Raw genomic sequence first — 13,641 nt, 5'->3', positions numbered from 1 at the left:
AAGTGTCGCTCTTCTTTTGTCGAAAGTTGTACCAGGTGAAGAATAGCAGAATCAGAATCATATTTACATTAAACTATTTTGTTGTAAGCTAAAACTAATTCAATTAATCTGATTAGTAACTAATTGACATTGCTTAGGTAATGTAAGAATAGAGCTGATTATAAAAATCGAATACGATTCGTAAATTGCAGTTTTGATCATTGTAAAGGTAGATACAGTTTTCGGATAGCTTTGTCTACTTTCGTAGTGACACCGAATTTACGTCAGGCATTTTAAAAGTTTTTATTTTTGCAATAAAAGAAATAGTCTCAAAGTATATTTTTTTAGTTTTAGGAGTAACTCTGAATTTGCAAAATGACTCGCAACTTTAAGTTTTTATTGTTGTTATAGAAAAAAAATATCAAACTGGTTCCTTAAGTTTTCGGAGTGACTCCGAATTTGCCTAATGGATGCTTAACTTGAAGTTTTTGTTATTGTTATAAAATAAAAAGTATTAGAATAGTAAAAAATAAAATTGTTTTCGGAGTGAGTACGAATTATTTGACAAAGGAACAAAGTATTCAAATAATGTTTCGGTTATATATATTATTTATTAATAAAGCCACATATTTTAACTATTCCTTTGCTTTAAACATTTCTGTAATTTTTTAAATGTTATTCCCAGAATACCTTGTTAGCGAATTAGCCGGCAAGAACGAGACAACCGTCACAGAGATACTTGAGAATATTTCCGACTATTGCGGCAAAAAGGTGACCAATTATACAGCGGATGAGTTTGAGCCACCTTATACATGGACATTTTATCATTCGTTTTTCTTTGCCTTCACTGTCTGCTCAACCGTCGGTTATGGCAATATATATCCCACCACATTAGCGGGACGGCTGATTATGGTATTTTACTCGATCATTGGCATACCGGTTAATGGTATACTTTTTGCGGGCTTGGGTGATTACTTTGGCAAAACGGTTAGTAAACTAAATACTTTTTATAATATTTTTAAATTAACATAATTATATCTAAATTTTAACTTTTAGTTCGAGTTAATTTATCGCCGCTATAAAAAGTTCAAACTAACACGCGATAAACATTATGTGCCACCACAATTGGGTCTGCTCACCGCTATACTGATCGCCTTGATACCGGGTATTGGTATTTTTATACTGTTACCGGCGCTTGTGTTTACTTATTTCGAGAAGTGGTCTTACTCCATTTCGATTTATTTCGCTTATGTAACTACAACCACTATTGGTTTCGGTGACTACGTGCCCACTTTTGGAGCAGATCAGGTGAGTTTAGTGGTTTATTATTAAAAGATATGATTGAATGGAAATTTTGCATTTTTTTTCTTCTCATTTCAGCCACGCGAGTTCGGCGGTTGGTTTTTGGTTTATGAGATATTCGTCATATTCTGGTTTATATTCGCTTTGGGATACTTAGTAATGATTATGGGCTTCATAACACGGTAATTATTTAATATTTTTATTTTTGTATTTAAAAATAAATATTTGTGTGGGAATCTATGTATGTGTGTTCATGTGTATTGTCTAGCTAATCGAAGTGCAAAATACGTTTTATTATTAATGCCTTACTTTTAATATTTTTCTAATACTTTCAATAAATGCGTACGAGTATATGTAAACTTATGTTTTTTTGAACGTTTTATATTTCTTCTTCAACTAATATCGTTACTAAAATTTGTAATATATTTAAATATTAAATCGTCGAAAAATAGTTTCTAACAATTATATTAAATTTTGCGTATTTCGTTTTAAAATTTGGTGCTATTATAAAATATTTTTATAAACGAGCTTTTTTATGTATATTTTTAAAAATTTTAAATCTCCAGGTTTTTATTTACTTTTTTCAAAAAATTATTATAATACTTTATAAAATCAATCAAAAACCTCTTGGTAGCTGCTGCGGTCAGTTAGTTTGCCTCCTTTGCTAGTATAGGTTTATGGTTTCTTATATCACGTACTCCCTAAGGCATTCAGTGTCATAGCACTCTTCACATAATATCACATATATCACATCACATCACTCTGCACCGTCTAAAATTAGCAGTTTCATATATAGTCGATAAGCCATTCGTTGTCACAGCACTTAAAACGCATCATATGATATCACGTCACAACACATGAGGTCACATCGTATGACGCTATTTCGGACCGCCTGCAGGCAGCTACCACTGTTTCTTATATATGTCACGTCACATCACAGCTACCATACATCATTTAATACACGTCATATCGTATGACGTCTTTAAAACGGCTTGTAGGCAGATACCACAGTTTCTTATATAGGCGATGCTGCATCCGCCCCAATCATTACTGGTGATATGATATCACGTCACATCACTTGGTGGCACATCGTATGAACTACCACGGTTTTTTACCATATATAGCCCTGGGCTGAAAACTGCCGCCTTGGCCATCACAACACAGCATAAGATATTCATATTATCTGAGACGCTAAGAGAGCACAAAAAATATCCTTATGTGTATCTATGTTTATAAAAAGGTGTTCGGTACTTTTATATTATATTACAATATTTCTATGTATACAGTTTATTCAAACTAATTTATTTTTTCATTACCATTTCTTTCTAAAAAATATTTTACAATTATTTATGTTGGGTGTTTTTTTTTAATAAGAATTGAGTTTTACGTTGATATATATTTTTTTTAAATATGTAACACATAAATGAATGTTTTTATAAAAGAATTTATACATTTTAATATATGCAATCTCAACGCTAACACATTAAAAGTTTCATACTGGTTTTGAATAACTAATTGCACATACATATAATATTTATAATTCGTATTTAATATGATCATTGAATAAATTTGCACCCTACATTTATTTCCAAAATCGTTTGCAGTGGTTTACAAAGTAAGAAACTAAAACGTTTAGAACAACAACTCTCTACGAATATAAAAACAACACAAAATCGCATATGGAGTGGTGTTACAAAAGATGTCGGACATTTACGAAGGATTTTGAATGAGCTGTATATACTGAGAGTGAAGGTAAAAAAAAAAAATAATATGAATAAAATAACAAAAATAGTTTTATTATGTATTATAATATAATTTAAATATTTAGTCTATATTTAACGTCGCCAAAAGTATAACTCATTTGAATTGGAAATTCAATGCTAAAATTACACATATTAGAACTTTGAAACATAATTAGTTTTAAAATTCAATGCTAAATACTTAATAGTACTTTGAAAATGTTTTTCGAAATGTCTGCAAACTACTTTTTAAAATAAAATTTAGCTAAGTGAGTTTAGAAGTCTCTCTATCAAATGTTTTTTTTTTATAATTAACAAATATTAATGACAGTCGATAGAAAAATCGATTTAAAATACTGCACTAACGCCATTTATAACATGACACGAAGGAGCTTGAAAATCGAAGTTCCTAATTTTGTATAAAATAATGCTCAACAAAACGTAATTTTATTGTAAAAAGATGTGTTGTTATTTTCCGTGAATGCTTTGTTTACATAACCAGATGTTCACACTATTCAACTTTATTTGCGACGATTTATCAATAAGTATTAATGTAAATAAATTAATATTTAAATAGCTGCTATTTACATTTTTAGAATTTTTTAAAAAGATATTAATTGGAAGTAAAATTTATTTTTATTAACACAAATGCTACCAGATGTTTTGAATAATGATGAGCGTGGTAAGATGATTGAAAAAAAAAACTGGAAACTTATTTGTAAATAGAAGATAATCTTGTTGTTAAGTACTTATTTATTTAATTTATTTTTTTATTATTTTACTCCAATAGCTAGTAACTTTTTAGTATACAGTAATCTTGGGTTATTTTCACATAAAATAAATTAATACCTTCAAGTAGAATATTTATAAAAGTGAATTATTAGCACTTTAACAAATAACACACCATTAATAACGGGTCTAAAACTTTAACCTTAAAATAATTGAACAATTTTGTTGTTTCCTGCAACTTTTAAAAGTGTTATTTTTGTGTACCACAATTACTAAGCGGGTTAAACATAGTTGACAGAAAACAAAGTGATTTAAGAAAAGTTTTATTCTCTTTTAATTCTTTATAGTTATTTTACTAAAGTAATCTTTAATATTGGACGCAAGAAATTTGCTGTAAGTATTTAAAATTAGTAATAAACAGCAATAAAAGAAACAAAAATTGTTTAAAAATTTATTATATAAAAAAAATAAAAATAAAAACTAAAAAAATTGGATGATTAATGTGCAGATAACGCAAAGATTACGCAAATATTATTTTTTATAATTTTTTTTATAAAATTTAATAAATTTAATCCGCTCTTCGTACAATTAATTAATTTTCCTACCTTTCAACTAGCCTGTATACGCCGAACCAGATCCAACAATGCAGCTGCACCGTTCGAGCTCCGCACCCGAGCTCACCATGTATCGCGAGGATGCGCCACCTGAATTCCTGCGTAAGCGCGCATTTTCCGAAACTTATGACGTCATCGAAGCGCGCGGCGCACTCGCACCGGTTCATGCTTCTTCCGATACTGCGCTCGATAAACTGGATAAGCAGAAATCCTTTCAAGACGCAGACGCTTTTCTGCAGACGACCGAACTGCTGGCCAAAGTGGTTGGTGCGTTGGGCGCTGTACGTGTGCCACCGCCAGAGGAGGATGACTTCAGCATATATGGTGGCTATCACGGACTGTCTGATTCGCAAATATTGGCTAGTGAGTGGTCGTATCCGAGCATTCATGAGGCGCCTAAGCCGCGTGGACGCGCTAACTCCGATTACAACTTTGAGCCACCATGGCGTCAACGTCGTCCCACAGCATTGCCAACGGAATGGACATGGAGCGGTGATAATGACCGCATACAAGAGGCGATCAATAATCGTTACAAGGAGGGTGATAGTCGTGATCTATATCGTTCCAGTTTTGGTTTGCCGCCACGTGAATACGTTGTGAATATGGAGGAGGATGAGCCACCAAAGCCACGTGTGAAGAAGTTCTCAATGCCCGACGGTTTGCGTAAATTGTTCCCATCAAAGAAGCGACCCTCACAAGAGCGCATAACTGCCGCTGAGGCTGGTACGGATGTTTCCATACCAAATGGCACACGCCGCTTTTCGATTATGAGCGTGCCAGAGTCGGCGCGTCGCGCACCACCGCTCGACTATTACAGCACAGTGGCAGCTGATGCGAATGCGCCTCCTTATGGTAATGGCAAACCTTCAGGTTTACCTGGAGCACCCAGCAGTTATCCTTCGGACGGCAGCTTGACGTCAAAACAGCCCAATGGTTTGGCTGGTACACGCATTGACAGTAATGCAGCAGTTGCTGGTGGTCCACGTAAAAGACGTGAATCCATATTCACGCAGAAACCGTCCGCAGGCGCCAGACGTGGAAGCCTGTTTCCCACTTCCAATGCGGCTGGACTTACACAACGACGCGGCAGTCTTTTCACGTCTGGTATGCAGCCAAATACAGGCGCACCGTCTCGTCGTGGCAGTCTTTTCCCCGCTGGCGGCCGTGGTGCAGCTGATCGTCGTCCTAGCCTCTTCTCGGTTGCCTCAGAGGAGGAACGTGAGGTGTTGGAGAATACAACAATTGCTGACCTGATACGCGCTCTAGAGGTGATGCATACGCAAACTGTAATGGAGGAAGCCGCCGACAGTCCACCAGTAATAACGCATAGCGATATGGGTGGCATCTTCGGTGCCAGTAATAATCAACGTAAAATGGGTAATGCTGGCATGGACTTGCCAGATGTGCCACCATTATTCTCACTCTTCAGCAATGACAATAAACGCGCTATGAATAACGCTGCTGCCAATCGTTTGTATGCACGCCGCTCCACAGTCGTTGGCGCTTTACCCACCTCTTTCAATGCGCCCACAGGCTCAACAACAACGCTAGCGGCGTCGGGTCCAACTAGCATGCTGACGCGTCGCCGTAAGTCATCAGCCGTGCAACAAATACCCGAACCGCCACCAAGCTACAGTGAACGCGACACTAATGTGTCCACAACAACTAACAATACTACTGCGCCTGGTAATAAATTTAAACGTCGCTTCAGTGTGCGTCCCACAGCGCTACAAATACCGCCCGGTAAAGCGCCACCACCGGGCGCAAATATGAATAGCGCGCTAGCATCACAAAATATAGCACCAACAGCGCCAACATTACCATCAGCATCTACGCAAAGCGTCTTACAGCGTCGGCTCTCGTTGCGTCCATCGCCGTTAGCGCGCGAGCTCAACATATCAACATCGTCCTCGTCGACAAGCAGTTCAGGTGATCCCAGTCCGACCAGTCCGACGGGCAGTGGTGGAACCGTGACGAGCACCACTCGTCTGCTACCATCCACCTCTCTCGCTTCGCCCACAGTTGGCGCGGCCACACGTCCACCTACAACTGGCAGCACACATTCGCCACTCTCGCGTATCGTGCAAATCGCGCAAGCGCAAAGAAAGAGCAGTATGCAAGAGGGATTCCCACTGGAGCGTACACAAAAGCCGGACGATTTGTAGAGGTGGGCAGTATTGAAAGTTGTTACTTGTTTAAGTAAATCCAAAGTGCCTATATGTAGTTTAATGCCAATAATAATGACAACTACTCATTGCTTGTGTACTGACAGCTAAAGCAAAGATGCATGTAAGCGCAATAACGGTATGCCATAAGTTTGCCACAGTTTATTTGAAATAACTGACACAATTAGTATTATTTGTTACAATGTTAAATTATGCATAAAGACAATGACATTTTAAAACATTCCTCAATCGCTATAAAAGTTGAAATATAGTTAATTTAACATTTATTTTTAGTGATAAAAACTAAATTTAATACAATACACTGTCTTATAATCCAAGACACAACAACCGCTTAAGTGTCAATCCCCGAAATTGCCAAAAACAAGTTATTGTGATAAGTTTAGTATTAGCCGAAAAAGTAGCTATTAGTTAATGCCGTCGAAATTGACAATTACCATAATTATTACACACGCAAAACATACTACACACTAAAAAACTGTTACATAAAAATCATATTATTTATTGTTTATTCATTTATTGTATTTATGTACCTACATAATGGTGCGTACACACTTATTCTATGAACACATCAAATGCGAACGAATGTAAACGTTTTTCTGCTTTCCTGTTATAAGTAGGGACTTTTATTTTAAGAAATATTCAATAATTCTTGAATGTATGTATGTATAGAGCGCATATGAACAAAAATTGTTACCAAATAAAGATGCTATGAAATGATAAACATGCTTTTTATTTTATTTTTTATTATTAATAATTTATTGTAATGTATTTATATGTACCATGTAAAAAAATTTAAAAGACATTTTAATTGTTTAAATACATTATCAAAATTTTCCTTTAATTATTATTTTTTGCTTTATTTTTTATATAATTTATTTTATTTCCATTTTTTAATTTGGTTTTTATTTCAATCTTTCCCTTGTCTTTTATAGTTTATTTGATTTTTTTTAAATATTATATTTCATTTTTATGTATTTTTTTAAATACTATTTTATTTTAGTTTTTATTTTGTAAATAAAAAATATATATTTTTATTTAGTTCTAGATTTTTAAAATATTTTTATAAAATTTTTATAAATTTTCTGATTGTTATAAACGTTTTATTTATGTTTTTTTTTTAATTTTTAATTTTAAGTTTTTTTTTAATTTAATTTTTAAATTTTTATACTAGTGTTTTTATAGTATTGTACGTATGTATGTATGTATGTATGTACAAAGGTATATTAACTATTAGTTTTCTATTTAAGCGTTTTTTATTTGATTTGTTTTGTTTATTTTCTATTTTTTTCGTAATTTTAAGTTTTTCTAAATTTTTTATTAGTTTATTTTTTTTTTGCTTATGTTATTTTATTTGTATCTTTATAATTAAATATTATTTTTAATGATTTTTATTGAAATCTCTTTGAATTCAGATTTTACATTATATCACACGAATATATTATATTCATAACCAATAACATCTTAAAAATTATATCAAATTTTTAAATTTGAAAAAGGGTTTCTAATATGATTTTACTTAACGGATATGGAAATCGGTTCACTGTGGACTTGGCAGCACTTACTTGCCGGATAAAAATCCAGATAACGTAAATTTACTCCTGCTGTCAAAAAATTATTTTGTATTGAAAACACGGTAGCTCTGCCGCTCAGCTGTTGTTTGGCACAGTACAAACTGTCAATTCATTCATAAATTTGTGCTAATTTCTTGTTGGCGACATCTATACTGTGGTTCATTGTGCGTTTACATTCTGGTATACAGACAAAGCAATTGGAAAATTGCAACGAAAGAACACAATTTTGGTGAAAAATTGTTTGAAAAATGCACAAATATAAATACTAGCTGGTGGCTTTGCTAACAGTGCAAGTTTTGTGTGGAGCAGTGCGAAGTGCTGGACTTCTCGACATTGGCTTTGTTGTTTGCCTGCTCCAGTAAAGCGTGTGTGCCTTTGTGTGTGCGTGTTTGAAAATTCCGTGGGCGTTAACTATTAATTTAATTGCAAGAACATAGTATAACTGTGTTTTTAGTTTATCTACACGCTTGAAACTTTTTCACTCTGTACAAGTGCGTAAAAAGCTATCAAAATAAGCCAACGAAAGCGATTCTACACCTGTAACTCGTTAATGCTGAAGGCTTTGCTCGGCTCAGAGTCTACAGATTCAACCGAAGACGCAGGCGGTGGCAGCGGTGGCAACGCGAGCGGTAGTGGCAGCGGCAGCAGTGGCGGAGGTGGTGGTGGCGTTGCAGGCGCTGGCGGCGGCGGAGGTGGTGGGGTTAGTGTCAGTCTAGCATCGAGTTCTATTTCAAGTAGCTTGAACGCTGCAAGTGTCAGTGTCATTGGCACGGGTGGCAATTCTAATCAAACGATTTGCGTTGGTAGTGTAGGTGGCGCTAATAGCGGCTTCGTTTGCAGTCTCTCCTCCAGTGGTTACTGCAACGTCTGCCTGGCAAGTGTGGAAAAGTGTCATAGCAACACGGGCAGTCGTAAAAGTCGGAAAAGTTTTTCATCGCGCAGCAAAATGTCGCATTCCAATTCGAGTTCAATGCGTGGCAGCAGCGGCAGCAGTTGTCGCAGTAGTGGCGCCGTCTGTATGTATGATGTCGTCAGCTGCAAATCAATATCACCGGGCAGTTATAGCATGAACGCATTGAATGTGGACTTTAGCTCCTACATGGCCACACATCAGTGGTCGAAAATGCTCGAATGTGCCGAGTTTGTAGGCGCCAAGTAAGTGTTGTGCCTACAACCATTGTTCTGCGTGTTTACTTATTTTTTTTTGTTATTGCAGACGTAGCAAACACACCGTGGTGGCGTATAAGGATGCAATGTTTGTGTTCGGCGGTGACAATGGTAAAACGATGCTCAACGATTTAATACGCTTTGGCGTGAAGGACAAATCGTGGGGCCGTGCTTGTGCAACCGGCGTGGCGCCGGCGCCACGCTATCATCACTCCGCCGTAGTATACGGCAGTTCAATGTTCATCTTTGGCGGCTACACCGGCGACATACATTCGAACTCGAATTTAACGAATAAAAATGATTTGTTCGAGTATAAATTTCAGACGGCCATGTGGGTGGAGTGGAAATTCACCGGACGGTGCGTAGCAAATGTGGGCAAAGTGAAGTGTTAAATAAATTGTTATTGTTATTTTTAGTGTGCCAGTGCCGCGTTCAGCGCATGGCGCTGCGGTCTACGATAATAAGATGTGGATATATGCCGGTTATGATGGCAATGCACGTCTAAACGATATGTGGACGCTCAATTTATTGGTGAGCTTTTAAAAATTTAAATAAAACGAGTTGAAAAATAATTAAATTTTATCTGCAGGGCGAAAACCATCAATGGGAGGAGGTGGAGCAAAAGGGCGAACGTCCGCCGACTTGCTGCAATTTCCCCGTCGCCGTTGCGCGCGACTGCATGTACGTCTTCTCCGGCCAAAGTGGTCTACAGATCACCAACTCGCTCTTCGAATTTCATTTTAAAACCAAAACGTATGTAAATGTGTGTACAAATAACTGTAAATATATGCATAAAACTTCTCTCGCAGCTGGCGTCGCATCTACAACGAATCGGTGCTACGTGGCGCTGCTGCAGCACCACCTTCACGCCGTTACGGACACACTATGGTGCATCATGATCGCTTTTTATACGTTTTCGGCGGCTCGGCGGACTCAACATTGCCCAACGATCTGCACTGTTATGACTTGGACTCGCAGGTGTGGTCGGTAATCACGGCCGAGCCGAATTCGGATGTGCCGTCGGGTCGTGTATTTCATGCGAGCGCTGTTATCGGCGATGCTATGTACATTTTCGGCGGCACCGTTGATAATAGCGTGCGTCGCGGCGATACTTATCGCTTTCAATTCTCCAGCTATCCGAAGTGCACGCTGCGCGACGATTACGGCAAATTCTTTCATGATAAACAATTTTGCGATATACAGTTTATAGTTGGTGCGGAGGAGATTAAAATTCTAGCGCATATTGCTTTTGTGGCTTCGCGTTCGAAGCATTTGCGCACGAAAATTTTAGCGGCACGTGAAGCGCGCCAACAGCAGATGGAGAAAGTGTTCGGGACAGCCATGGATATACGCAGCGCTTTGGTTGGTAGCGGTGGCGCTGATCGTGCGCCCATGCTGGAGGTACGTTTGGCGCAGGCGTCACCGGAGGCATTCGAAATCATCTTAAACTACATATATACAGATAGAATCGACCTGAAGGAGTCGTATAGCAAAAATATAATAATTTTGATAACCGATATATACCAGTTGGCGGGTAGATTTCTAATGCCGCGCTTGGCGCAAGGCTGCATACAATATTTGGATTTCAAGATCAACAAACAGAATGTGCTGGAGGCGCTGTACAATGCAGACAAGAACAAGTAGGTGTAGGTGGTTTCTTTTATTTTCTCTTTTATGCATAAACTCTCATTGTATATTGTAGAATACAAATCATCAAGGATCACTGCATGCAATTCATAATAAAGGATGAAAATTACGCGGACGTCGTGCTGTCGAGCGAATTTGGTGATCTAGACAAAGCGTTGATTGTTGAAATTGTGCGCAGGCGCCTTAATCCAGGCAAAATTGTTATGGAAAATAATAATTTCGAAAAGAGTGATGGTGCGTTGCACAAAAGCTTCTTTGCTTACAATTATTTTAAAATATTTACTAATTTTACTCTTAACACTTAGGCACTACGCTGGAAAGTGACATGGCGGTCTTTCTGGAGTCCACAGGCAAAGAATTTTGTGATATACATCTCATACTTGATGGCCAAGCCATACACGCGCACAAATCCATACTCTCGGCACGCTGCACCTACTTTCAAGGCATGTTTCGCTCCTTTACGCCACCCGATAATACAGTGAATGTAAGTATACATGATTTTACTGTTAACTTGCTGCCACTCATAACTCTCACTGCGTCTACTAGATACAAATCGGTGAAATCTCGCCCTCACAAGAAGCTTTCCAATCGCTGCTGCGCTATATTTATTATGGCGAAACGAAAATGCCACCACAGGATGCTTTGTATCTGTTTCAAGCGCCTTGCTTTTACGGCTTATCCAACAATCGTCTAGCCGCTTTCTGTAAATATTCGCTCGAGCATAATATAACGTATGAGAATGTCTTGCAGACGCTGGAAGCCTCGGACATAACGAGAATCTACGATATCAAAGATTATGCCTTGCGTTTAATAGTAAAGGATTTTACGAAAGTGGCACGCTTGCCGAAGATCGGCGCACTCTCTCGTGAGCTGCTCTTGGAGATAATACGCGCGGTGGCCGATTCGCAAGGCGAGTTTCTGACACGCATCAGTCTCAATACAGATATCTGAAATTTGGTATTGCTATGGCCGGCATTACAACTGCTTTTGGCTTGGCTGCAGATTGCCGGTGGGCGTGGCGGCATGGCCGAGGGGCTGGACGGCGCCAACGGTAGTGCTAGTGCAGTTTGTGATGAGTGCGCGTGCGCGTGTGAGTGTGAAAGCGAGCAGGAGTGATGTGCGTTGCAGGCAAACAACATAAATGTAGCAACAACAACGACAAGCATGAAACTAACACATGTTAGCCAATGTATAAAGCCGTAAATGTCTAGTTTTTTTATGCAACATTTTGCACTTACTGCACATTAGCGCCGTGAATTAGTGTAAATGCAGGCGATAGTTATGCAAAAAAGCAAATGAAAATCTAAGAAACGAAATCGGTGGCCAAATTGCTTCTAAAAATAGTATGTACAATTATTTACGCCCCCTTCCGCTCACTGTACGCATATACGTTTATGCACTTAAGAAATGCTTAATAAGCATTTGCATTTTTAATCTAAATATGTTTATCTTAAAAGATGTTCCATAATGTGATATAAAAATTTTTAAAGTTAAACCATGAAATTTTTTTATAAATTCTAGTTTTAAATGTAAGCAGTTGTAGTTATTACAAACTTTTTTGTGCTTCTTCTTATTATTTATAAGTTATATTAAAAAAAAAAATCTGTGTATAAATTTTTTTTGTATTCTTTTTTAATTGTTTTCATATTTTTGAATTTGCTTTTTTAGTTTGTTTATTTATGTATGTACATATATTTCAATGTTTTAATTTTATTTAATAAATTGTTCGGTATTTTAGAATTAAACATTACTTTTTATATATATTCAAAAATTGTTTTTTTTTAATTTTTTTAAATTTTATTTTTATTAAATTTATTTTATTTTAAAAAGTTTTTTTTTTTTTTATATATTTTTTTTTTTTTTTATATATTTTTTTTTTTTTATATATATTTTTTTTTTTTTTTTATATATTTTTGTTGTTTTTTCTTTATATATTTTTTTATTATTTGTTTTTTTATATATATTTTTTTATATATATTTTTTTAATATTTGTTTTTTTTTATATATTTTTTAATATTTGTTTTTTTTTATATATTTTTTTAATATTTGTTTTTAATTATTTTTAAAAAATGTTTTAATAATTTATATCTGTTTAAAATTTTTTATTTTATTTTATTTTTTTTGGAAGTTAAAATTGGCCAAATTCTCCAATATTTATTAATGAGCATACGAATTTTATTATATATTTATACAAAATAATTAACGAAATATAAATATATGTATGTATGTACTTATAAGTGTATGTTTATTTACGAAAAATATGCAAAACGTCAACAATTTTGTTAAGCATCAGTTATTATATGGCGAATAAAGCAAAATTCTGGCTGCGTATTTACGTAGCGCGCGTAAAATAATAAGATACAATAAAAAAATTATAAAATTGAAAAATATCTTTATTCATAGTAATATAGCAGTTAACTCAAAAAATAAAATTTGAGCACAATTAAAGTTGACTGGAAAAAAAACTATTTAAACTTAAAGCAAAATTAATAAACTAAAAAAATCTGACTTTTTAAAATAACAAAAAAAAATCTGTATATTAAAAAATATTAATTTTTCAAAATTACAAAAAAATTTGCTTTTCAAAATTACAAAAAAATTTGCTTTTCAAAATTACAAAAAAATTTGGTTTTTAAAATTACAAAAAAAAAATAATAGTATTATAATAAATATTATATATAGTATAAATTCGAAAAGTAGTTGTAGT

The 13,641-nt window shown here is 35.5% G+C and overlaps 2 protein-coding genes across 5 annotated transcripts in view; both read left to right on the top strand.

Moving 5' to 3' along the window:
- The window catches only part of Ork1 (open rectifier K[+] channel 1), a 34,554-nt gene extending 27,284 nt beyond the window's left edge, over nt 1–7,270 (top strand). For all 4 annotated transcript variants that reach the window (XM_036376952.2, XM_036376953.2, XM_014231146.3 and 1 more), the window contains 5 exons: nt 665–966; nt 1,036–1,287; nt 1,360–1,463; nt 2,886–3,033; nt 4,366–7,270. In XM_036376952.2, coding sequence (XP_036232845.2) covers nt 665–966; nt 1,036–1,287; nt 1,360–1,463; nt 2,886–3,033; nt 4,366–6,528 — 2,969 coding nt within the window. In that variant the 3' untranslated portion in view covers nt 6,529–7,270. The remainder of the gene's footprint in view (nt 1–664; nt 967–1,035; nt 1,288–1,359; nt 1,464–2,885; nt 3,034–4,365) is intronic.
- Nucleotides 7,271–8,210: 940 nt separating this feature from the next.
- Nucleotides 8,211–12,509, top strand: Lztr1 (Leucine zipper like transcription regulator 1). Its single transcript, XM_014231095.3, has 8 exons — nt 8,211–9,275; nt 9,337–9,645; nt 9,704–9,818; nt 9,877–10,040; nt 10,097–10,927; nt 10,990–11,168; nt 11,240–11,418; nt 11,481–12,509. The coding sequence occupies exons 1-8, from the start codon at nt 8,671–8,673 to the stop codon at nt 11,883–11,885; spliced, it is 2,787 nt and encodes a 928-aa protein (XP_014086570.1). The 5' UTR covers nt 8,211–8,670; the 3' UTR covers nt 11,886–12,509.
- Nucleotides 12,510–13,641: the final 1,132 nt, after the last annotated feature.

Source organism: Bactrocera oleae, chromosome 5 (genome assembly GCF_042242935.1).
Source record: "Bactrocera oleae isolate idBacOlea1 chromosome 5, idBacOlea1, whole genome shotgun sequence".
Taxonomy (NCBI): Eukaryota; Metazoa; Arthropoda; class Insecta; order Diptera; family Tephritidae; genus Bactrocera; species Bactrocera oleae.
The sequence above is the reverse complement of the archived record's forward strand: the minus strand, read 5'-3'. Positions and strand labels throughout refer to the sequence as shown.